Source organism: Schistocerca americana, chromosome 4, assembly GCF_021461395.2.
Source record: "Schistocerca americana isolate TAMUIC-IGC-003095 chromosome 4, iqSchAmer2.1, whole genome shotgun sequence".
Lineage (NCBI taxonomy): Eukaryota > Metazoa > Arthropoda > Insecta > Orthoptera > Acrididae > Schistocerca > Schistocerca americana.
Genome location: NC_060122.1, coordinates 689,914,486 through 689,941,087, shown reverse-complemented (window position 1 = coordinate 689,941,087; position 26,602 = coordinate 689,914,486). Strand labels below are relative to the sequence as shown.

The window sequence follows — 26,602 nt, the reverse complement described above, 5'->3', positions numbered from 1 at the left end:
CTTCAGCAAATAAAACTTCACTGATGAATTAATGCAACAAAAATTAGTACACATGAAAGAATATCATCATCCTCTCTGTTCCCTTTAACAACTGCACTAGCGCCATTGACCCTTTGTATATAATTCATTAATATCTACGTATTTCTGATAATCACTAACAGTTTCTTCCAGGCAATAAACATGCAAACTATCTGTTCCTTAGTTTCTGATGAATTTTAATATTAGTATGCCTTCTGCTTATGTTTCCAAACAGTTTTCAATGCATATGGATCAGTGCGTTGTGCAGAAAATTACATGCAAGCACATAGACAAACCCCTGAATATTTGTCAATGATAAGTATCACGCATTACTTGTTAATTAGGTTTCTTCCACATGGTAAAGGCAAAACACAATGCAACAAAAATATTTTACAGGGCTTGGGGTTAACTACAATAATAAAATTCTAAACATTTTAAACTTTCTCCAAGGATACAAGGAAGCCAAAGAAAGTAAAGGAGTACTTTAGCATTAAGGCAGAAACACGCAAACACTTACCACAATAGGCTCAACGCTTTGGGCACCACTCTGAGGAAGCAAGTCAATGAAAGAATACACAATGACATATACCTCTTACAAAGCAATGAAAAAATAAACTTATTTCTATGCTAAATAAAATACATATGTACATATAAATAATTAAGTGTAGTTTAATATTTACAATTGCTGAGAAGCAATGACACATCTCAGTAAATGAGAATAACATGACATAAAAGTTAAGCTTTTATTCTTTCCCACAGCGGGATTAATTACACATAATAAAAATCACAGATTTTCAATAGTAGAGGGAAAAATTTTTCCTTATGATTAAGCTGATAAATACAAATCAAATTAAATTCTAGTACATATGACCTGCTTTCTTGTGTTTCCTATACATGGGAAAGTGAGATTTTGTTTTTTTATATCAGAGTACTTTATGACCTATTTCTGCAGCTCATCAAACATAAGTTAAACAGATACATAATGAAGACTGAAAGAAATTCAGTATTACAATGTGGCACTTCCTACAATCACATAGATGTATTACATTTATCTGTACGACCTTCTGGAATAACATTCTGTTGCTTTTGAAACAATGGAAAGTCGGGCTGGAATATCAACAGTATTATGATACAAACCAGATAGACTGCCACTCACTGTAAAGCTGACATCTTAAATTGCAGGCACAACAAAAAGGCTGTCACACAATGAGCTTTTGGGCAAAGCCTTCCCCAGAAAAGAAAACAAACACACACTTCACACATGCAAGCGCATCTCATATGCACATGATCACTATCTCTGGCCACAGTGACGAGAAGTGTGAAGAGTGTGTTTTCTTTCCTGAAGAAAGTCTTTTTATTGTCCCTGTCTGCAATTCAACATGTCATCCTTATGGCGAGTGGCAATCTACCCTTTCAACTATAGTGTTTCTGTTGCTTTCAGTTATTTCTTTGTGTCTCCCTTTTTAACAAAAAGCTAAAGAAGAAGCGAGAGAGCTACAAACAGGAAATATATCTTCAGCCATGCATATGACAGTTAAAAAGTTGTTTCACAATTGAAGCGGTCTCATTTTTTCATAAGTGAAGTTAACTCGTCATATGGTCTTTATTCGTTAAAATTATAAAAAACTGAATATGCCATGATGAAAATGAGTCAACAACATACCTCAATCTGGGACACTGTCCTTTTCACCATCAAACTTAGTGATGGAAGAACAAAAAATGAAAATATCAAAACATTTCAAAACAAAATTCAACATCAAGCCCAAACGAATTAACTTTCAAGAAGGAAAGCATTTCCGTAATTGTTCCAACTAAATGATTTCAACATGGTGCTTGCATAGGTACTTGAATAAAAATAAAACAATTCCGAGTCATTGGAGAATCATAGGAGGTAACTACATTCTACATTCGGACATGACATATTTATTCCACATCAAGTGGGACTACATTTGCTTCGAGGGGATTTTATATGTGTGAGGGGATTACTCTATACTACTGCGAAAGAAAAAGGTTAAAAAAAACTTGTACACTTGGAAATACAACTTTGATTTTGAGCTTATGACAGCATATGCCACCTGGGGAATAGAAGATGTACTGACAATGGTTTCAATGTTGTCCACCAACAGACATTATAGTGGTATACCTACCAGAGTGCCATCTGTGTCTACCCTTTAGTATGGAGTGATCACAGCCAGAAGGCTCAATGTGGTACAGACCATGCCATGGAGATGCACTCGTGGTTCCTACAGCCAAATGAGTGATTTTGAAAGGGGACAAACTATGGCTTTCCGAGTGGTGGGATGGTCCTTTCTGAGAACTACTGCTCAAGTTGGATGTGCTGCATCAGTTGTGCAACAATGCTTGTGGTCACGTGAACATTCTCACACCTGGAGACAAGGTTCTGGATGTCCAAGTAGCACAGACGCCCACCAGAATCACCATACTGTAAGGGCAGCTGTGGCAGATTGTACAGCTACCACAGCACAGATAAGAGGGTTTGTGAGCCCAGATGTATCAACACAGATTGTTGTGAACTGACTGTAAGACTAAGGGGATGCACATCTCCAGCCTGTCTTCCTCTCACGTTACAGCGTTGCTGTGCATGGCTCAACTGGTGCCATCGGAGGATCACTTGGAAGATGGAACAGCATGCCATGGTCTTCAGCGATGAAAGCTGATTCTATCCACATGCAAGTGATGTTTACACATATGACACAGACCTGGTGAGCACAGTCTCGTAGAGTACATTTATCCAAGGCACACTCATCCTACAGTCTGCCTTATGGTCTGGGGGTGAAACGCTACAACTCTCGTTCATCTTCGGCATTTCTGGAGGTGACGCTAACCAGCAGTTGGTACACACAGAATGTTGTTGGACCCATTCTTTTGGCATTCTTGTAACAGGAAGGTGATGGGTTGTTCCAACAGGATAATGCACACCCACACATTGTCTACGAAACTTGACATACTCTGCAAGACATGCAGCAACTTCCCTGGCTAGCATGATCTACAGACTTGTCTCCAAACACATGTGGGACACGATAGGGTGAGAAGTGAATTGTGCGACTCATCAACCAACAACTCTTACAGAATTATGTGAACGGGTCAAGCAGGTATGGGATAACATATCTGAGGACAGTATTCACCATTTGTATGATTGAATTGATGCCACAGCCAGGGCTTGCATTGCTGCCTGTGGAGGCTACACCATGTACTAATATGGGCATTTCAGCATGAGTTGATACCTGGTACCTCAAAACTGCTTGTGCTACTGATCTAATCACTTCACGTACTCCATGTGCACTGTCGCAACAATAAATCTTGAGTGAATTGGAAAGCTCTAGAGGGATGTAATTTTTTTCCCCCCAGCAGTGTATATAGACTGCTGATGATCATGGAATAGAAAAGAATGAGTACATCAGGGCATCAAGAAGATCTGTTGCCAGATGGATAGTGGTGTGTCATAAGTCTTACCACAGATGCTGAATATGGGGCTGATCCTGCCTTACACCCTTGTGATAAGAACCACCACTGGTGTTCATAAATCAAGATCTTGTTGATAGGTAATGTATGCATGCTTAAAACAATTTGCCTAAGACACGTGAAGGCATTCTGACTCCAAGGGATCTAGCTTTCAGATCCTGTAAGTGAGGTAACCAGCATGGCTTATGATAACATATAGTGCCAAGACACCTCGTCCAAATTTCAAAACTCCAGAAACATCTATTATACATATGCCACTTGGATTAACTATAGGAAAAGAAAGGTTTAAATCAACATACACGCACTTCTCCACAGATAATCTGAAACCAGTATATTACATTATTTCCTCCAATACTGTAATAGATAAAGTGGTAGCAACCTTGAAAATATGTCAAAGCATAATACATTAGCCCAATCTGCCTTAATAGACTACTGTTTACTCCCTTTAGTTAAGAGGTGACCAAACAGCAAAAGAAAAAAGTGGAATCTTACAATCGCAAGGAAAGAATTAGCATATAAATAAGCCAAAGTAATTTTCAGCAGAAGAATTAAAAGCTTAAGAGGTAACATTATGAGTGGAAAAGGAACTCCACTGTTTCACACACATGGAGAGTGGATAGCTGGACAGAGTACACTGATGGCCTCTCGGAGCATGAGGAACTCTCTGCTGATATGACAGAAGACGTAATCAGTGATGATATGGAAGACAGAAGGGATCCTGTGTTGGGAGAGAGTTTCACACAGCTTTGTAAGACTTATGACCAAACTAGGCAGAAGAAATAGATAATACTCCTTCAGAATTTGTCAAATCATTGGAAAAGTTGCAAACCGTTGATTATTCAAGTTAGTAAGTAAAATCTATGAGACAAGATACATGCCTTTGGTCTTAGAATATCATCCTTACAATCCCAAAGATAAAAGGGCAGATAAATACAAGAAATAATGCACAATCAACTTGACAGCTTATGCTTCCAAGTTGCTGATGAGATAGTATACTGGAAAAGAAAATTGAGGATCTGTTAAGACGACAATCATTTGGCTTTACAAAGCTAAAGCCAGAAGAGAGGCGATTCTGACATTGTGCATGTCAATGAAAGCAAGACTTAAGATAAAATCAGAACACTTTCATAAGATCTGACAATCTAGATAAAGCATTTAATTACATAATATCATGCAAAGTGTTGAAAATGTTCAGAAAGGTAAGTATAAGGTGTAGGAAACGGGGGTAATATACAGTATGAGCCAAAAATGACTTTACAACTTTGGAATGATACAGAAATTTATTGAGATACTTTACGGAACAGTAGATGTGTTACTTTGTAGTAAACAACCTCATGTTTCATCAAATAGTGCATCAGTACCCCCATTCCTCCACCAGGAGCACCAGCTTAGTGAACAGTCGATATGACTATTTTCATTAGTGCAGAGTGTGCTCACTGTGCATTTTGGTTTCATGAGGCAAACTCTGCAACACCGTTTGGTAAATTTCACATCAAACGTAAGTCCAAAATGACTTTACACAGGGTGTATAAGTGGACATTTTTCAAAATGTCTGCTTGTGTCTGTGTATGTGCGGATAAATATGTGTGTGTGTGCGAGTGTATACCTGTCCTTTTTTCCCCCTAAGGTAAGTCTTTCCGCTCCCGGGATTGGAATGACTCCTTACCCTCTCCCTTAAAACCCACATCCTTTCATCTTTCCCTCTCCTTTCCTCTTTCCTGATGAAGCAACCGTTTGTTGGGAAAGCTAGAATTTTGTGTGTATGATTCTGTTTGTTTGTGTGTCTATCGACCTGCCAGTGCTTTTGTATGGTAAGTCACATCATCTTCGTTCTTAGATATATTTTTCCCGCGTGGAATGTTTCCCCAAACCACCTTCCCTACCCTCTGGCTCCTACCCTTGTAACTGCCCCCGGTGTAAAACCTGTCCTATGCACTAGAGATGGGGGATCCGCTCCTGAACTAATTCATAGAGTTGAATCTTTCAAAGGAGTGAACAATCAGTGATTCAGAAAAAAAGAACGGTAGCTCCAAATGTTTCCCACAGCAGAGAGAGAGAGAGAGAGAGAGAGAGAGAGAGAGAGAGAGAGTCGGAGCAGACCAGTGGGGCCTCTGCTGGTCAGAGCACACTGCACGCCACACAACACAGCCAGCGCCGGCCTCTACCCTGCTTCTGCCTTGGCTGCCTGCATTGTGCAGTGCCCCATTGGATTTTGTGTTTCACATATGCCGTGCCCTCTCTGTGCTTCCTCTGCCGCGTGCAGTGTCTGGCGCACCTTAGCATAGCGCTCCGTCGGCTATCGTTTCAGTCGCACGTCCTGCCCTCTGGGCAGTTGATGCGAGCAACAGGACAGAGAGCCTCCTCGTGGAGAACATAAGAACTACTTGCAACAACCTGCTTGCAAGAGAACGGACGATTAGTCTCCGAGCGGGTGAGTGGTGGCCGCTCACCGCTCCCCCCACCCTCGGAACTCGCCCGCTCAACGCTCACCCCACCGTTCTCGACTCTGCGAGAGCGTCGAGCAAAGCAACTCAGGTGTCACTCTGGTCTCTGGGGTCTTAGCTCGCGCAGTAATACAGCTCGCGGCTCGACCTGCTTGACTCAGCGCCTCTGCATCGGAGTTAGTCTCTACTGGATATTGTTCTTCGTAGTAATACCGTTATGTATATTACATAATTATGTTATGTATACATCATTTGTTTTTATTTTATTTTTATTTGTTTAAACTGATCAGATTAGGTTCCTGATGGCTCCTCTTACTATAGGGTTTTTTATTATGGTCACTCGAATTTACACTTCAATTACGAGCGAACCGATAAACGTATAGCAAAAGTGATACACCAATTTTTCCTTGTTTTATTCTGCGGAAGGCTATATGCAGCACTTTGGTCTTACAGTCAAATTTATATATTTTTTTCTTATTGTAGTACGGATTTTGCGATTTTCGGTGTCTTTGGAAGGAAATGTTCACTTTAAAAATATATGGCTTGCGATGTATTTGTATGAGGTTAATGAAATTTTAATACATTATAGCCAAATATATTGTTAATGTAAATCTCAAGTTACAACATTTTCCGATCACCCAAAAAACCACGATAGTGCAAAATAAATCAATAATCAAAAACTTTGTCATATCGTGAAAATTTCAATAAACAATACAAAATTCTTACTCATTATCTGTGTTACTTCAAAATAGGATCAAATAAGATCAAAATACAGGTATAATACTGGAATAAACCAAGTTTAAAGGGCAATGTGCCTTCCATTTATTTTCTGTTGTGAATGAGTGGTGAGTCATGAAAAAGAGCTAATTCATTTCAGGGAGTGAACAGTTCTGATCCGATCTCTGAAAAGAACAGTTTTGCCCATCTCTACTATGCACCCTCCCCCCACCACCTACTCCAGTCCTGTAACCCGGAAGGTGTACACGATCAAAGGCAGAGCCACGTGTGAAAGCACCCACGTGATTTACCAACTGACCTGCCTACACTGTGAAGCTTTCTATGTGGGAATGACCAGCAACAAACTGTCCAGTCGCATGAGTGGACACAGGCAGACAGTGTTTGTTGGTAATGAGGATCACCCTGTGGCTAAACATGCCTTGGTGCAAGGCCAGCACATCTTGGCACAGTGTTACACCGTCCGGGTTATCTGGATACTTCCCACTAACACCAACCTGTCAGAACTCCGGAGATGGGAACTTGCCCTTCGGTATATCCTCTCTTCTCGTTATCCGCCAGGCCCCAACCTCCGCTAATTTCAAGTTGCCGCCGCTCATACCTCACCTGTCTTTCAACAACATCTTTGCCTCTTCACTTCCGCCTCGACTGACATCTCTGCCCAAACTCTTTGCCTTTACAAACGTCTGCTTGTGTCTGTGTATGTGCGGATGGATATGTGCGTGTGTGCGAGTGTATACCTGTCCTTTTTGCCCCCTAAGGTAAGTCTTTCCGCTCCCGGGATTGGAATGACTCCTTACCCTCTCCCTTAAAACCCACATCCTTTCGTCTTTCCCTCTCCTTCCCTCTTTCCTGATGAAGCAACTGTTTGTTGCGAAAGCTTGAATTTTGTGTGTATGTTTGTGTTTGTTTGTGTGTCTATCGACCTGCCAGCGCTTTTGTTTGGTAAGTCTCATCATCTTTGTTTTTTTATATATATATATAAAAATAGAGGGAAACATTCCACATGGGAAAAATTTATCAAAAAACAAAGATGATGTGACTTACCGAACGAAAGCACACACATATCTCCATCCACATATATACAGACACAAGCAGACATATTTAAAGACAAGAGAGAGAGAGAGAGAGAGAGAGAGAGAGAGAGAGAGAGAGAGAAGGGGGGGGGGGGGAGGGGGGAAATCTGTATACGTATGGATTTGCGATCAAGTGAACCATTCTGTAGTGTTACAAAGTCTGAACTTGCCATGTGGTAAGTGTATACCAGTACAGACTGTACACTACGTCTACTTTGGATATAGTCATACACAAACTACCATTTTTGCAACAGGATGAAAAGTCATAACTTTATGCAGCGATAACAATAATAAGATGTAAAATATATATATGGTAAAGCGCTCAAGAGCAAGCAGAATTTTATTGAAAGTGGTACATCCAGTAATTTTCTTGCTAAGAAACAACATCAAATCTAATTTGCTGTGGTTCTGGAAAAGCAGTTTTGCTTGACAAGATCTCCCTCAACTTGTCATACATATTCACCCCATGAAAACATTAAAGAATCATTACACCAAATATCAAAAGATGTTGTTATGATCTTCAGTCCGAAGACTGGTTTGATGCAGCTCTCCATGCTACTCTATCCTGTGCAAGCCTCTTCCTCTCTGAGGAACTGCCACAGCCTACATCCTTCTCAATCTGCTTAGTGCATTCATCTCTTGGTTTCCCTCTACAATTTTTACCCTCCACACTTCCCTCCTATACTAAGTTGGTGATCCCTCGTTGCCTCAGAACATGTCCTAGCTAAGTTGTGCCACAAATTCCTTTTCTCCCCAATTCTATTCAGTACCTCCTCACTAGTTACATGGTCTACCCATCTAATCTTCAGCACCATTTTGTAGCACCACATTTCAAAAACTTCTATTCTCTTCTTGTCTAAACTGTTTATCATCCATGTTTCACTTTCATACATGGCTACATTCCAAACAAATACTTTCAGAAAAGTCTCCTTGATACTTAAATCTATGCTCAATGTTAACAAATGTCTCTACTTAGAATTGCTTTCCTTGCCATTGCCAGTCTACATTTTATATCCTCTCTATTCTGGCAATCATCTGTTATTTTGCTGCCCAAACAGCAAACCTCATCTACTACTTTAAGTGACTCATTTCCTAATGGATTCCCTCAGCATCACCTGATTAAATTTGACTACATTCCATTATCTTTGCTTTGCTTCTTTCAAGACACTGTCGATTCCCATTCAACTGCTCTTCCAATTCCTTCACTGTGTCTGACAGAATTACAATGTCATTTGCAAACCTCAAAGTTTCTTTTCCCTGGGTTTTAATTCCTACTCCAAATTTTTCTTTTGTTTCCTTCACTGCTTGCTCAATATACAGACTGAATAACATTGGAGATAGGCTAAAACCCTGTCTCACTTCCTTCTCAACCACTACTTACCTTTCGTGCCCCTCGATCCGCTCCCTGTATTCTACCCCTGCCCCTGCCCGAAAGAGAGTATTCCAGTTAATACCGTCAAAAGCTTTCTCTAAGACTACAAATACTATAAACATAGAATTGCCTTTCCTTAACCTCTCTTCTAAGTCGTAGGATCAGTAGTGCCACACGTGTTCCTACTTTTCTATGGAATTCAAATTGATCTTCCCCAAGGTCAGCTTTTACCAGCTTTTCCATTCGTCTGTATAGGATTTGTGATAGTATTTTGCAACTGTGACTTATTAAACTGATAGTATGGTAATTCTCACACCTGTCAGCACATGCTTTCTTTGAAAATGGAGTTATTACAGTCTCCTTGAAGTCTGAGAGTATTTCACCTATCTCATACATCTTGCTCACTAGATGGAAGAATTTTGTTATGACTGGCTCTCCCAAGGCTGTCAGTAATTCTAATGGAATGTTGTCTGCGCCCAGGGCATTGTTTTGACTTAGTCCTTATACTGCTCTGTCAAATTCTTCAAGCAATAACGTATCTCCCATCTCATCTTCAACTACATCCTCTTCCATTTCCATAATACTACTCTCCAGTACATCGCCCCTGTATACACCCGCTATGTACTCCTTCCACCTTTCTGCTTTCCCTTCTTCACTTAGGACTGGTTTTCCATCTGAGCCCTTGATGTTCATACAGGTGGTTCTCTTTTCTCCAAAGATCTCTTTAATGTTCCTGTAGACAACATCTACAATAATACAATGTGTACATAAAGTCCAAGGAACACTTTCAATTATTTATTGCACAAGAACTAAACATGGTACAGATGTCATACAAATTGCATTTTGAAGAGAAACTCTGAAAGGTTTTTTTTTCTTTTTTTTTCTTTCTTCAAACATTCAATATGCGAAAAATGAGTTATCCGGCAGATGTCAATACGTTAATCGAATTCTTGCCGTACCTGTCCCATCATGCATGCCATCACTGACTGTGTCAGTCACTTCCCGTATTCTCTCCTGGAGCTCTGCTACATCACATGGTACAGGCAGTACATACACCAGATCTTTAATGTGTCCCCACAGAAAAAAAAGTCACACGGAGTGAGGTCTGGTGATTGGGAAGGCCATTTCATGAAACAGCTGTCCCCTTTTGTAGCACAGCCAATTCATCGATGCGGCAGCTCCGTGTTCAGGTACCCACAAACTTCACGATGAAAATGGTGTGGAGCCCCATCCTGCTGAAAGATGAATGGAGAGTCCAACTGCATTTGAGTCATCAGCCATTGCTGCAACATGTCCAAGTAGGAATATCCAGTGCCAGTGCTTTTGGGGAAGAAGAATGGCCCGTACAGTTTTCGACGTGACAAGGCACAAAAAAATTTACCTTTAGGGAATCACGCTCAAATTCAATGCATTCATGTGGATGCTTTGTACCCCAGATTCAACAATTATGCCTGTTCACTTTGCCATTAGTGTGAAAAGTGGCTTCAATACTAAAATTTAAGCGTTCAACAATGCCACCCCCTTCCTCATTCAGTTGGGTTCTGCACTAGCTCCAATTTGAATGGTTTCATAGACAGCTTCTGTCGCAGGACTTTCCACAATGTCATTGGAGCCATTTCGAGTTCACGGGATGCACGACACACTGATTTCTTTTGACTCCTTATGAACGTCTCTCGTATGTGCTCCACATTCACTTCACTCACACTGGACATCCACTTCTCTTTGCTGAGCACAAGCAACCTGTCGTAACAAATTTGTTGTGCCAGTGGTAAATGGCCTTCCTTGTTGATTGCTTCTTGCCAAACTTGGTTTTAAACATCTGTTGAACAGCTACAGCACACTTGTTTTTGTCTAACTCCAACACACAGAAAGCTCGCTCCACACCTGAACTCGCCATGTTTGCGACTAGCACTGACTATTGGCAAATTACCAAACTATGCTGTGGCGGTATACATGAAACAAAACTTTCAGGGTTTCTCTACAAAACGACATATGTATGGTATCTGTACAATGTTTGGTTCTTGTGCAATAAATAATCGAAACTGTACCCAGACATTATGTACACCCTGTATATGTTTCCACATCCTTACATTTATCCTCTAGCCATTCCTGCTTAGCTATTTTGCATTTCCTGTCGATCTCATTTCTGAGATGTTTGTATTTCTCTTTGCCTGCTTCATTTACTGCATTTTTATATTTTCTCCTTTCATCAATTAAATTCAATATCTCTTGTGTTACCCAAGGATTTCTACTTGTCCTCGTCTTTTTACCTACTTGATCCTCTACCGCCTTCAATATTTCATCTCTCAAGGCTACACATTCTTCTTCTTCTGAATTCTTTTCCCCTGTTCTTGTAAATCGTTCCCTAACGCTCCCTCTCAAATTCTCTACAATCTCTGGTTCTTCCAGGTTATCCAGTTCCAATCTTCTAAAATTCCTGCCTTTTTGTGGTTTCTTCAGTTTTAATCTACTGTTCACAACCAATAAATCATGGACAGAGTCCACTGCCCCTGGAAATGTCTTAAAATTTAAAATCTGTTTCCTAAATCTCTGTTTTACCATTATATAATTAATCTGAAACCTTCCAGTGTCTTCAGGTCTCTTCCATGCATACAGCAATCTTTCATGATTCTTAAACCAAGTGTTAGCTATGATTAAGTTATGCTCTGTGCAAATTTCTACCAGGCAATTTCCTCTTTCATTTCTTACCCCCCAGTCCACATTCACCTGCTACTTTTCATTCTCTCCCTTCTCCTACTATCAAATTCCAGTCCCCCATGACTATTAAATTTTCATCTTTCTTAATTATCTGAATAATTTCTTTTATCTCATCACACATTTCTTCAATATCTTCATCATTTGCAGAGCTAGTTGGCATATAAACTTGCACTACTGTGGTAGGTGTGGGCTTCATGTCTATCTTGGCTACAATAACGCATTCACTATGCTGTTCGTAGTAGCTTATCAGCATTCTTTTTTTTTTATTATTCATTATTAAAACTACTCCTGCATTACCCCTATTTGATTTTGTATTTATAACCCTGTATTCACTTGACCAGAAATTCTGTTCCTCCTGCCACCAAACTTCACTAGTTCCCACTATATCTAATTTAACCTATACATTTCCCTTTCTAAATTTTCCAACCTACCTGCCTGATTAAGGGATCTAACATTCCACACTCCAATCCATAGAATGCTAGTTTTGTTCCTCCTGATAATGATGTCCTCCTGAGTAGTCCCACCCAGAGATCTGAATGGTGGACCATTTTATGTCCTTTATCCAAGAGGACGCCATCATCATTTAACCATAAAGTAAAGCTGCATGCCCTCAGGAAAAGTTATGGCTCTAGTTTCCCCTTGCTTTCAGCCATTCACAGTACCAGCACAATTTTTGCCCCTTTGCCCCTGCAACTGCTGAAAAGGCTGCTGCCTATTTTCAGGAACCCATGTCTGTGTGGCCTCTCAACAGATACCCCTCCATTGTGGTTGCACCTACAGTATGGCCATCTGTATCGCTGAGGCATGCAAGCCACCCCACCAATGGCAAGGTCCATAGTTCGGGGGGGGGGGGGGGGGGGGCATATAAGTAACAAATTCCTGCACTGCTGGGCTATTTCTCATCTTGGCTGTGGAGTGTCCTGGCATGCAATTACCACAACACAAGTTACTGCACTGACCGCTTTCATCAACCTTAATTTCTGATAGGTATCATGGTAGTAGGGAAGAAGAAAGGTCGACTTCAGTTTATTGAGAGAAGTCTAGGAAAATGTTGCTAATCTATAATGGGGAGTGTTTACAAAACACTTGTGTGACTCATTCTTAATTACTACTGGAGTGTTTGGGTTCCCCATGAAGTCAGATTAAAGGGACACATTGAAGCAATTCAGTGTTCCATTAACATAAGATACCAAAGAAATAGGGCTAATTTCTGAGTGGAGAAATATTAAATATGGTGAGTCACAAGGTTGTGTTTGGTCCACTCCTGTCCTCAATCCATGTAAATAACTTACTAGGGGCACTGGAGGACTCTTCATAAATTGAGATCCTTGGTGATTAAAATAGTATGCAGTAAAAAGCCTAAACACTTCAACAACAGATACAGCTTGGGAATAATGGAATAGGATTACATCTGGTTCACAGCAAACAGCTTAATCCTTAAGCGTATAAAGAGTCATATTATGCACTACACACAAATCAAAATGACTTATACAAACCAAAAGTAGATACATGGCTGCACAACGGGTGAGGTTTCATGTATGTAGTTCATAGAAATTCAGATGGATAATAAACTGACGTGACACCAGCACTTGGATAAGTTAACCAAATATCTCAGTTCTGCCAACTTTTTCACTTAGAAACCTCTCTATCTGTGTTGGCCTACAGACAGGGTTTCTAGCATACTTTCATTCAATACTATTGGTAACCTTCATGGACATTGCAGCTAGAGTAGAAAAGTATTTGTGCAACAGGACTATTGTGTGAAGCTGACAACCAAACATCAGCCAAAATACTCTAGAGGGATCTAGGAATTCATAAACTTACTTGTCAATACACGTACTCCATAACCTTGTTTTAGAGTGAATTTGAGATAATTTATGCAGTTTACCATCACTATACTAGAAGTGATAATAATCTCTGTATCAACTATGTATGCCATCTAGGTTTTAGAAAAAAAAGTTTTATACTATGTAGCTTAAGACTGTAACAAGTTGTCAGTAGATGTCACGCAGGAAGCTGGAAATTTCCCAAATATTAGCCACTCCTTCTACAGTTTATCAGGGATGTAAATTCCAGATAACTCTAAAGTTTGTATTACACAGATTTTGACTTTGCCAGTGTTCTATTGAAAGTTACACAAATGTTTAGTGTGAAATATTTGAGATAAAAGGCAACTGAGTAGATTATCAGGCGAAGTTGTGTTTTGGATTTACCATTCCATCAATGCCGAGATCATTACAGGTGGAGCACAAGCTCTGATTAGAGAATAATGCGAAAGCAAACTGGGCAAAGAAACCATCTTACCATATGCCTTTACCCTTTGTACCTCCATAATTTGAGTAGCTAAAATTAAATTCTTCAGAGGACATGGGTTGAGGGGAAAATATAAAAAAAATAATTATTTATTTCAAAGAATGAAATTTCTATTGAAACAACTGTATGTTGCAGGTCTGCAACCTTGTGACATCAAGGCATTATGAACCATGGACCTTGCCGTTGGTGGGGAGGCTTGCGTGCCTCAGCGATACAGATGGCCGTACCATAGGTGCAACCACAACGGAGGGGTATCTGTTGAGAGGCCAGACAAACATGTGGTTCCTGAAGAGGGGCAGCAGCCTTTTCAGTAGTTGCAGGGGCAACAGTCTGGATGATTGACTGATCTGGCCTTGTAACATTAACCAAAACGGCCTTGCTGTGCTGGTACTGCGAACGGCTGAAAGCAAGGGGAAACTACAGCTGTAATTTTTCCCGAGGACATGCAGCTTTACTGTATGATTAAATGATGATGGCGTCCTCTTGGGTAAAATATTCCGGAGGTAAAATAGTCCCCCATTTGGATCTCCGGGCGGGGACTACTCAAGACGATGTCGTTATCAGGAGAAAGAAAACTGGCATTCTACGGATCGAAGCGTGGAATGTCAGATCCCTTAATCGGGCAGGTAGGTTAGAAAATTTAAAACGGGAAATGGATAGGTTAAAGTTAGATATAGTGGGAATTAGTGAAGTTCGGTGGCAGGAGGAACAAGACTTTTGGTCAGGTGATTACAGGGTTATAAATACAAAATCAAATAGGAGTAATGCAGGAGTAGGTTTAATAATGAATAAAAAAATAGGAGTGCGGGTTAGCTACTACAAACAGCATAGTGAACGCATTATTGTGGCCAAGATAGACACAAAGCCCATGCCTACTACAGTAGTACAAGTTTATATGCCAACTAGCTCTGCAGACGATGAAGAAATTGATGATATGTATGATGAGATAAAAGAAATTATTCAGGTAGTGAAGGGAGACGAAAATTTAATAGTCACGGGTGACTAGAATTCGTCAGTAGGAAAAGGGAGAGAAGGAAACATAGTAGGTGAATATGGATTGGGGGGAAGAAATGAAAGAGGAAGCCGCCTGGTAGAATTTTGCACAGAGCATAACTTAATCATAGCTAACACTTGGTTCAAGAATCATAAAAGAAGGTTGTATACCTGGAAGAATCCTGGAGATACTAAAAGGTATCAGATAGATTATATAATGGTAAGACAGAGATTTAGGAACCAGGTTTTAAATTGTAAGACATTTCCAGGGGCAGATGTGGATTCTGACCACAATCTATTGGTTATGAACTGCAGATTGAAACTGAAGAAACTGCAAAAAGGCGGGAATTTAAGGAGATGGGACCTGGATAAACTGAAAGAACCAGAGGTTGTACAGAGTTTCAGGGAGAGTATAAGGGAACAATTGACAGGAATGGGGGAAAGAAATACAGTAGAAGAAGAATGGGTAGCTCTGAGGGATGAAGTAGTGAAGGCAGCAGAGGATCAAGTAGGTAAAAAGACGAGGGCTAATAGAAATCCTTGGGTAACAGAAGAAATATTGAATTTAATTGATGAAAGGAGAAAATATAAAAATGCAGTAAATGAAGCAGGCAAAAAGGAATACAAACGTCTCAAAAATGAGATCGACAGGAAGTGCAAAATGGCTAAGCAGGGATGGCTAGAGGACAAATGTAAGGATGTAAAGGCTTGTCTCACTAGGGGTAAGATAAATACTGCCTACAGGAAAATTAAAGAGAACTTTGGAGAGAAGAGAACCACTTGTATGAATATCAAGAGCTCAGATGGCAACCCAGTTCTAAGCAAAGAAGGGAAGGCAGAAAGGTTGAAGGAGTATATAGAGGGTTTATACAAGGGTGATGTACTTGAGGACAATATTATGGAAATGGAAGAGGATGTAGATGAAGATGAAATGGGAGATAAGATACTGCGTGAAGAGTTTGACAGAGCACTGAAAGACCTGAGTCGAAACAAGGCCCCGGGAGTAGACAACATTCCTTTAGAACTACTGATGGCCTTGGGAGAGCCAGTCATGACAAAACTCTACCATCTGGTGAGCAAGATGTATGAAACAGGCGAAATACCCATAGACTTCAACAAGAATATAATAATTCCAATCCCAAAGAAAGCAGGTGTTGACAGATGTGAAAATTACCGAACTATCAATTCAATAAGTCACAGCTGCAAAATACTAACGAGAATTCTTTACAGACGAATGGAAAAACTGGTAGAAGCGGACCTCGGGGAAGATCAGTTTGGATTCCGTAGAAATGTTGGAACACGTGAGGCAATACTGACCTTACGACTTATCTTAGAAGAAAGATTAAGAAAAGGCAAACCTACATTTCTAGCATTTGTAGACTTAGAGAAAGCTTTTGACAACGTTAACTGGAATACTCTCTTTCAAATTCTAAAGGTGGCAGGGGTAAAATACAGGGAGCGAAAGGCTATTTACAATTTGTACAGAAACCAGATGGCAGTTATAAGAGTCGAGGGGCATGAAAGGGAAGCAGTGGTTGGGAAAGGAGTGAGACAGGGTTGTAGCCTATCCCCGATGTTATTCAATCTGTATATTGAGCAAGCAGTAAAGGAAACAAAAGAAAAATTCGGAGTAGGTATTAAAATCCATGGAGAAGAAATAAAAACCTTGAGGTTCGCCGATGACATTGTAATTCTGTCAGAGACAGCAAAGGACTTGGAAGAGCAGTTGAACGGAATGGACAGTGTCTTGAAAGGAGGATGTAAGATGAACATCAACAAAAGCAAAACGAGGATAATGGAATGTAGTCAAATTAAATCGGGTGATGCTGAGGGGATTAGATTAGGAAATGAGACACTTAAAGTAGTAAAGGAGTTTTGCTATTTAGGGAGTAAAATAACTGATGATGGTCGAAGTAGAGAGGATATAAAATGTAGACTGGCAATGGCAAGGAAATCGTTTCTGAAGAAGAGAAATTTGTTAACATTGAGTATAGATTTAAGTGTCAGGAAGTCGTTTCTGAAAGTATTTGTATGGAGTGTAGCCATGTATGGAAGTGAAACATGGATGATAACCAGTTTGGACAAGAAGAGAATAGAAGCTTTCGAAATGTGGTGCTACAGGAGAATGCTGAAGATAAGGTGGGTAGATCACGTAACTAATGAGGAGGTATTGAATAGGATTGGGGAGAAGAGAAGTTTGTGGCACAACTTGACTAGAAGAAGGGATCGGTTGGTAGGACATGTTCTGAGGCATCAAGGGATCACAAATTTAGCATTGGAGGGCAGTGTGGAGGGTAAAAATCGTAGAGGGAGACCAAGAGATCAATACACTAAGCAGATTCAGAAGGATGTAGGTTGCAGTAGGTACTGGGAGATGAAGAAGCTTGTACAGGATAGAGTAGCATGGAGAGCTGCATCAAACCAGTCTCAGGACTGAAGACCACAACAACAACATGAAGTATACCGTTTCAGATGTGCTACTTGATATAAAAGCTCTTGAAACAATTATTGAGTTTGTTGAAACAGAGTTCAACACCACAGTTTTCACACAGTCTGTACATAGCCTAATCCTTTTGTCATCCCATATTGGTCAATGACCAACTTAGTCCTCATGTATATATTTTGGTGGAACATACTATGAGGGGCCTTTGTGTTTCTTTGTTTGAATATCCTCTTCCACTGATGCTCAAGATTTTTTGCATCCAGATGGTCTTGTGTTTAGACTGCACAGTACTTCTGCCAAATCAAATGGGATTTCTGCTAAATTCATTCTTTTCTCTGAATATCCTGTCTCTTTTTGCACACATTTGTGGAGCAATGATGAATTTCCTACAATACTGTCAAAAAATATTTTTTAAAAAAGGTAAAATGTACAGACACGTCATCTCTTGTTCCTCAAGACTGTTTGGTACCTCCCCATAACACTGTCGATCAGTTCCATCTCACCCACATGCCAATTATATTCTCCAATAAACAATGGCCTGTCAGTGGAAATATATTTTTTCTGAGATTTTTCATAGTGCTGATCCTGTAATTTAGACATTTCCATTGCAAATGTTGATGGCACAGTTGCTATCTTACTATCCCTCCCACCAACTACATAAACTGCTCCACTGATGTCAGCGAGAGAATCTACCAAATATCCATGTTTCTTTTATTCTTCACAACTGATACTTATAGTATGGAATTCACTTTCTTCCAAAGGTACCTAGCCTAAGGATCTCCTGTTGATGCAAGTACTTCAGCAAAGGAACTGATGCGTAGATATTATCAAAAAACAGACAATAATACTGATATCGCTTGCCAGACGTACTACTACTATTTGAGAAAGCTCCCATAATTAGTTCTCTGTCTCTTACAAAATTCGCTTTATATATATGGTGGCTGATTTTTTAGCGTTTCAAAGAAAGCTGACTTCAGACACATGTATCCTTGGAAAACAATTGACAAATACTCACAGCAGAGATACCTGGCAGAATCTCTGAGAACTTAGAAGAGGGAATGTTGGAGCACTGCAACTCTGTGAGTTCAGTTCTCTTTAAAGAGAGAGAGAGAGAGAGAGAGAGAGAGAGAGAGAGAGAGAGAGAGAGAGAGAGAGAAGACCTGCAACATGGTGATACAATGAATGGGTTAAGCAATTTACAGAAATCATGAAAAGCCTAAACCAGGATGGTCAGACACAGATTTGAACCTACATCAGTGTTGTTTTTCTCCTAATATACATACATAAATTAATTTATAAGTAATTTGTGTCATTATCAGTGTAAGTAGATCAGCAACTTAAGGTTTCCATTACTGCAATGATGGTACATTATACAAAACACATCCCACCTATGAACTTCCCTTTTTTCATTTATGCAGGTCATAATACAAATTCCTGCTTTCCTGAAAAGTTATCTTCACATGTCATCACAACAGTTTCCTTTAAGTTCATTAACTCAGAATATGTTAAAGCAGTTACTTTCAGAAAAAATTGCTATAAGTTTTTTTGCATCTCTGGGAAGAGGGTCAAATTACATAGAGCATATCTGGCTGCAAGGAGGATGTGGAATTATTTGGGTCTGGGAGTTATCAAGAAATGATTGTTTTTGCTACATGTTTGTTTCACTATATGTATTCTAACCAGAAACATTGTTGTCAGGGACCTAAATCGCATACAGACATGTGATCTATAGTCACTTCTATGTCATTTATTTCAAAACAAGTCAGGAGTACAGAGGTAATCACTAACACTCTTCTGCTAGCAGAGGAGACTTATTAGTTATGGGTGCATTACTGTAATTTTATATTGCAGACCTAGACTTTCATGCAGTAGTATGGTTAAACCCTTTCTTCTGCTAATGTGACTGAAGAGATAAGGCCACACTTCTTGATCTCTTACCACCAAGAGATATACAAACATATGAGTGTTACTTCATCTGTGAGTTAAACTGGTATAGCCATGTTTCTCTGAGAGTTGAAAAGTTCTTTAATCTTAACAATAAACATTGCACAGAGATAGTTCCATTTTAATTATGTGGCTGGCAATGACTGAATTTTATCCTGAACATGAAAATGAGGACATTCCTAATGTTTCTAACACACTCACATTGTTGAAAGTATCTACAAAATATTATCTTCAAGCTGCTACACCTTATTTTTCTTGTATGTTTATCAAAACTGGATACACTTGTCACAGGCAGTGATCTATGATTCTTATTTTAGAAAATAAGCTTATTTTCTCTCCACTGATTAGTGTGTTTTATTGTTTATTTTATATATTAAGTATGAGCCTGGACCAAAACCCCGTTGTTATCAAATCTTTCAGAGTGAATTCTCACATTTTTGACACTGGAGGGCGTGTATATTTCCATACAGTACATTTAGCAATTTCAACAGACAAAAGAAGCACACTTCTGATATACACTCTTTACTTTCATCTTCCGCAAAATCAGTTTCAAACTGCAATTAAAGTTAAAGGAATTGACAATTTGAGTCTGTGAAAATAATGCATTGTACATCTAAGTCCACGGTGCTTTCAGGAATCACAATACCAGAAGTCAAAATTTCATTATACTTCTCATCAATACAAATGGCAGGCTTTAGGGATAATTTGTTTTAACAAAATTAATAATATGACAATAGTCTCTTGCAGCTGAAACATCAACTTTGTAAAACCTCTAATTTACACAAAACTACAGAATAACTGAAACACTCAAATTACAGACATCAGAAACTTGTTATCACAAACAACACGTCAACATCACAGTGAACACTAAAAAGGCCTCAAGAAATGTAATTTTAAATAAAACATACCAGTGGTTCACTACTCTTCACAAGTTGCACTATCTTAATGGTTTCTTCATCCTCATCAACCTCCAATGGAATTTCCGGAAGACGAGGGAAATAGTCCTTCTGGGCCACAGCATCATGTGCACATAACAAACCCTAAGAAAACATAATTTCTTTTTTTAATATAGGAATTCCCATGACTGTTTTAAGTGGCTTTAGGAGTTAACCACATACACCAAGATGCTAACTCATGAACTATATGCCTAGTTCCCTATGATAATTTTGGTTATTTGATGCATCTATACAATTTAATATGCTCCAGTTTTCTTTCTCAGTGAGTTGGAACTAGTATAAAGTTCTTGGGTTTTAGGCCAAGTGAGTTCATTAAAATGGCAGAATGTGTGTCACTCCCATCATCTTCTGGCAAAGTGTTGAGACTGCACTTTGATTAGCCCTATGTATGCACTGCAGTGTGGTGGGCACACCCTTCCTTCGCCACAGGGTGGGTGGGGATGGATGAGAATCCATGCCAGAGTATCAGGGTAGACAATCAAACTCCACCTCATGCGCCTTATGGATGTCTCTCATATAGGAGTGCTCACAGTGTATTGTGGACAGTAATGGGTCCAAACCACAACTTAGTAACATAGTTGGTACCTATCATCTCTGTTTATGTTGTCCCAATGTCTACTCATCCTGCAGAGCAGTCTCATCCATTCAAAATCACACACATGGCTTTGTTCCAAGGTGTGTTCAACGACTCCTGATTTGTCTTTGTGCCCCAGGCAAATACACCTGGCACACTTCCAGTTGCATTGCTGAATGCAGCCTTGTGTCTGCCCACTGTACAACATGTGACTCTCTCACAATGAATGCTATAGATGCCAGGTGTGCACAGTCCCACCAAATCCTTAACTGACCCAACTAGATCACTAATCACCTGCCGTGGTTGGTAGATTGTTTTAAGATATTTCTTAAGCGTCTTTCTGAACTTTGCTGTGGGTGGTCATAGAAATAGCAAAAACATCAGTTTCTTGTCCTAGTTCCACGTTATAATACTAACACAGGAAGAGATCAAATAACATACAAAGAGGAAAATAACACAGGACTGACTAACCATACTGGGACTTAAGTGTGGCCTTTCCCCCACCCCCACTCACCACACTGGAGCGCCTATATAAGGATAACCAAGATATTGTCTTGACACTTACCAGAAGATGTGGGGGTGACATTCATCAAAGCAGTAAACCATTTCAATGAACTCACTAGGTTGGAAACCCAAGAGCTTTACGCTATTTAAAGCTAAGTAACTGTGAATCGCAGATCCTTGAAAAAGATATTAAGGGGCACTACATGAACAATGAAATCTCTTTGTGCCCAGGTAGATTACAATGCAATGCTTTCAAAATCTACATCAATAAAGTGCCAATCTGGCTTCCTTTGCACTTAATATTTGCCACTACTCTGACCAGAGAAGAATGCCAACATTTTTTTAATCATCCTCTTACATGACAATTTTCTGGAGTATTTCAATAAAAATCAAAGAAATATTTACCCCAAGAAATTGCCACTGAGATTTATTCTGTAAAGTTAATAGTTAAACGTCATACAAAATTGTCTCTTCTTATAACTATTTCAAAAATATTACTGTAAACTATAGACTAGACATAAATACCGATTCCAGACGAACTGGACCACCCACAACCAAACAACACTTAACAGAAACTTTCACAACTCACCTAAAGTTCAAAGCAGGGTGACGTAAAATGTAGACATAGCCACAGATACAGAAAAACTTGGTTGCTAATGAAAAACATCACAGGGAATTGCTTTTTGCTTCCAAATCATTTGTTTTGGGCAATGTCACCCATCTTCAGATGGGCTGACAGTCCCTTCATAATACGTTACTCTGTAACTATAGCATATGATCTGAACATGGATGACATTGCCTGAAAAAGGTAACTTGGAAAAAGCAGTGATCTGCAGACTGAAAAAAATTAGGTAGTTTCGTAAAACTAAGGACTGTGGATACTCCCTGATGCCAACTACACCCAGTTTTGAGAAGAATAGTGAATCCTCAAAATTATGGAACAAAATTAAATGCTAACTTCCTACAAACTATTTTAACATAGAAGTTCTCTGTCATAAATTTGTTGACACAATCGTGTCTAATATTCCCTCTAAAACACCTCTCATAATGTGTAGATAGCTGATTTCCTATTTCAAGAGGCTGCAGGCACACAAATATGCCACACAAGTACTAACATACAACCAGTATTTGACTAATTCAGAAGTTGATCTGCAAAATCAGACAAAGATTTCAATCAATGTTGACACACACTTTAAGTGTATAAAGCATTTAAGATTATGAAAGACCAACTACGTGGGTAATGTTGAAAAGGTAAAAACTTCTGTTACACAGGTATCTACACCACATTGTTATTGCTCTATTCATAACAGTTCTAGAAGAATAATTTGTAGTTTTCATTTTGAATCTTGATTGTCTTTTATCATACGCAATATGATAAATAATAATAATGACATGTGACGAGGGCCTCCCATCGGGTAGACCGCTCGCCTGGTGCAAGTCTTTCGAGTTGACGCCACTTCGGCGACTTGCGCATTGATGGGGATGAAATGATGATGATTAGTGAAAACACAACACCCAGTCCCTGAGCGGAGAAAATCTCCGACCCACCCGGGAATCAAACCCGGGCCCTGAGGATTAACAGTCTGTCGCACTGACCACTCAGGTACCGGGGGTGGACCGCAATATGAGTATATTACAGTGGCTTTTATGCCATTTTCCAGCCATCGTGGCACATTCTTTCCAAACACAAACTCTAGAGCTCATATCTCAACCCATTACCTTTACATCACTTCTTGTCCCATGAAAGTAAGTCCCAATCAAAGTATTTTCCATTGGGAAACAAAGGGACAGGAAGGGTGAAGGGGAAGTATATGGATGGCAGTGGAGGAGGCAACGGGGAGTGGGATAGGAAGAAGATGATTGTAGGGTGTTCATTAGTTAAGTTAGTTTTATCTGTTAGTTCCTTCACATCACTGGGTAAGTATGCCACTCTAAAGGACAGTGTAAATCATTTTAGTTTCTAGTATTACATTTAATAATATTACCGTCGATTCTGAACAGTGCTTAATGGCAGACAACAAACTTTGTATGGGAGTACATATATTGTGAGACTATTGTCAGTATTTTCAACTGTTTAAAGTGGAGTGTACAAGAGGTTCTAGTGTGGGCACTACTTGTTATGATTACTACATGCTTCTATGTAACATAAGATGTAGAGTTCCCCTCACAATATGATGCCACAAAACAATAGTGAATGCGAATGGGGAAAATACGAGGGGCATTCAATAAGTAATGCAACACATTTCTTTCTCAGGCAGTTTCGGCAGAAAAATTGTGGAATTTGTTGTGGTACATTGTGGAATATTCATGCTTCAACCCCTAGAGTTTCATGAAGTTCCAATATGTGGCACTATATATAGCCTTCAAAATGGTATCTGTAACAGAGGTGCATTCCAAGAAGAGAGCTGTCATTGAGTTTCTTTTGGTGGAAAACCAGAGCATCACAAACATTCAAAGGCACTTGCAGAATGTCTACGGAGACATGGCAGTGAACAAAAGCACAGTGAGTGGTTGGTGGAGTTGTCTGTTATTATCACAGCACCAAGGTCACACAAACCTGTCCGATCTCTCAGGTGCCAACCGGCCACACACAGCCATGACTCCTGGAGTGTTGGAGTGTGCGGACACTCTCATTTGAGGTGATCGAAGGATCACAACTAAACACATCGCTGCACAACTGTATGTCTCTGGTGGTAATGCTGACACTCCGTCCACCAGTTGGGGTACTCTAAAGTGAATGCCCCCTGCTTTCCTCACCGTCTACCAGACAACCATAAAGAGCAACAAAGAACCATCTCTGCAGAATTGCTTGTGCATTACGAGGTTGATCGAGACAATTTCTTGTCGAATGTCATCACATGACACATTGGTTCATCACTTGCAACAGGACATAAAATGGCAATCCATGGAGTGGTGCCACACCAAATCTCCTCACAAGGAATAGTTCAAAGCCACACCCTCAGCCAGTAAAGTCATGGTGAGGGTTTCTGGGATTCTGAACGGGTTATTCTGTTTGATGTCCTCCCTCAAGGTGCAATGATCAACTGTGAAGTATACTGTGCTACCCTCAGAAAACTGAAGAAGAGACTTCAGCGAGTTTGTTGCCACAAAAATGGAAATGAACTTCTCCTTCTACATGACAATACAAGATCTCACAGAAGTCTGTGCACCCATGAGCAGCTCACAAAACTTCACCTACAGCCTGGATCTCGTACCTCCCATCTATTTGGCCCAATGAAGGATGTACTCGATGGTAGGCAGTACATAGATGACGGGGAGGTTTGACGTCAACTGATACAGTGGTACCAAGCAGGAACACAGGTCCTCACAGTAACATGGAGTAAGGTTGTCGCACTGAACAGAAATTATGTTGATAAACAGAGGTTTGTGGCCAAAAGAGTAGGGAATGATATGGTATTTTGGAATCCTGAATAAAACCAATCTGGTTTAAAAAGTGTTCCCTTACTTATTGAGCGCCCCTTGTAAGTCAACTTTTTGACATTTTCACCTCCAAAGTAGCCACTGCCCATAAAGCAAAATCTGCAGAGCTTACACAGTCAAAAATGTCTGTAATAAATTCCCAGCTTCTACAAATATAAAACCATGAGAATTTACTATGCTCTGATTCATTTACTGAGTTTTCCTCAATTATTTACAGTAGTGTGGTTTGTTCTTGTGCAGCAAAGAACTGCATTTATTGTTGTTGTTGTTTTTTATTAAGTCAATGGAGATCTGTTTGTAAAGGACCATTTAATACTTTTCTCAGCAACAATAGCTTAACTGTGTATGAATTTAAACAGTATAATGTAAGAAATTTATTTACATTGTTTTTAATTACAAACTGACACATCAGCTATATACAATTCAGCATCTTTGTATACTCTCTCTTGTGACTTGCCTCTTCCAAATTTTATCATTTAACATGTAATGGTGATTAGTTATGAATATATGGCTCTCAGATCTGACACACATCACACATAATTCTGCAATTATGTCATCGGAGCAACTGCTCGACACTGTTATGTGGTTGCTACTGGCTTTGGCTTGTAACTAGCCCCTAGTAATGCATTGTGATTATACAAACTGTAAATGGACATTCTGGAGCATGGGCATACAAAATGCAGCAAGAACCTGGTATCGAGGCTTCCTGCCAGCAGTAACCTCTTGATGACATCAAGCAGGTGTTACAAAGAAATGTAGCATAATTTATAGAACGGTATCTGGTGACAGACCTGAAAGTTGTGCATTCAATGGATCTGCCAGGACAATTTCAAGTGCTATATTAGACATGGGACTTTACATGTGGTTTGTTTGTTTATTTTAATGATCTATTCCCCCGAGCTAGTTGTGTAAATTCTGCAATTCATGCCTACAGCTATGCTTAACATTGTCCTGTTTCTGTAACCAAAGAACTGTCATACGATCACTTAAACTATTGTTGATATCTCTAAGCATTTCGGCTATGTATTTCATGTGACTTATTCTTTATGGCAAACCATTTAAGAAAGTTAATATTTTTTTTCCAAGGGTATTTGTAAACCTCCATTTTTAATTCTTTTTCTGATTCAGTTATTCTCCATTTTGTATGAACTTCCTGAGGTTTTTAACAGATTTTGTTCAGTTTGTATACCTGTATATTTCCCAAGTTTACATTTTGTACCACTGGGGCTGATGAATTTTGTTGATAACTATATACTCACTTGGTTACATCACAGTTTACTTTTCTGCACGAGAGCAGGAATCTGTTTGATTTCTTCGATATGCCACTGGAAACATAATGTAGATACTTTTTACAATTCTGTCAGCTTTTTTTTTCCAAAATAAATCAAATCTTTTCTGCAAACTCTCCTTGGCTTTGAAAGAACACAGCCCTATCATGTTACTAAACTATAAGCTAAAGTGTTTACTTACTGTCAACTTGTTGGGAAGTATTTCTCTCTTGCTCTCTTCTGCGCCCAGTAATCTACTTGTCTGTAGACATAATTCTAATTTAAGCAACTGATTTCATAGTATTACCTACACAGTTTAT

The 26,602-nt window shown here is 39.5% G+C and overlaps 1 protein-coding gene across 10 annotated transcripts in view; it reads right to left on the bottom strand.

Annotated features, from left to right (window-relative positions):
- Window positions 1–26,602, bottom strand: part of LOC124612900 (MAGUK p55 subfamily member 7) — a 269,487-nt gene that overhangs the window by 209,502 nt on the left and 33,383 nt on the right. For 8 of the 10 annotated variants that reach the window (XM_047141364.1, XM_047141368.1, XM_047141370.1 and 5 more), the window contains exons 4-5: window positions 20,448–20,579; window positions 536–565 (exon numbers count right to left, since the gene is read on the bottom strand). In XM_047141364.1, coding sequence (XP_046997320.1) covers window positions 536–565; window positions 20,448–20,579 — 162 coding nt within the window. The remainder of the gene's footprint in view (window positions 1–535; window positions 566–20,447; window positions 20,580–26,602) is intronic. The other 2 variants (XM_047141367.1, XM_047141374.1) reach the window with 1 other exon arrangement.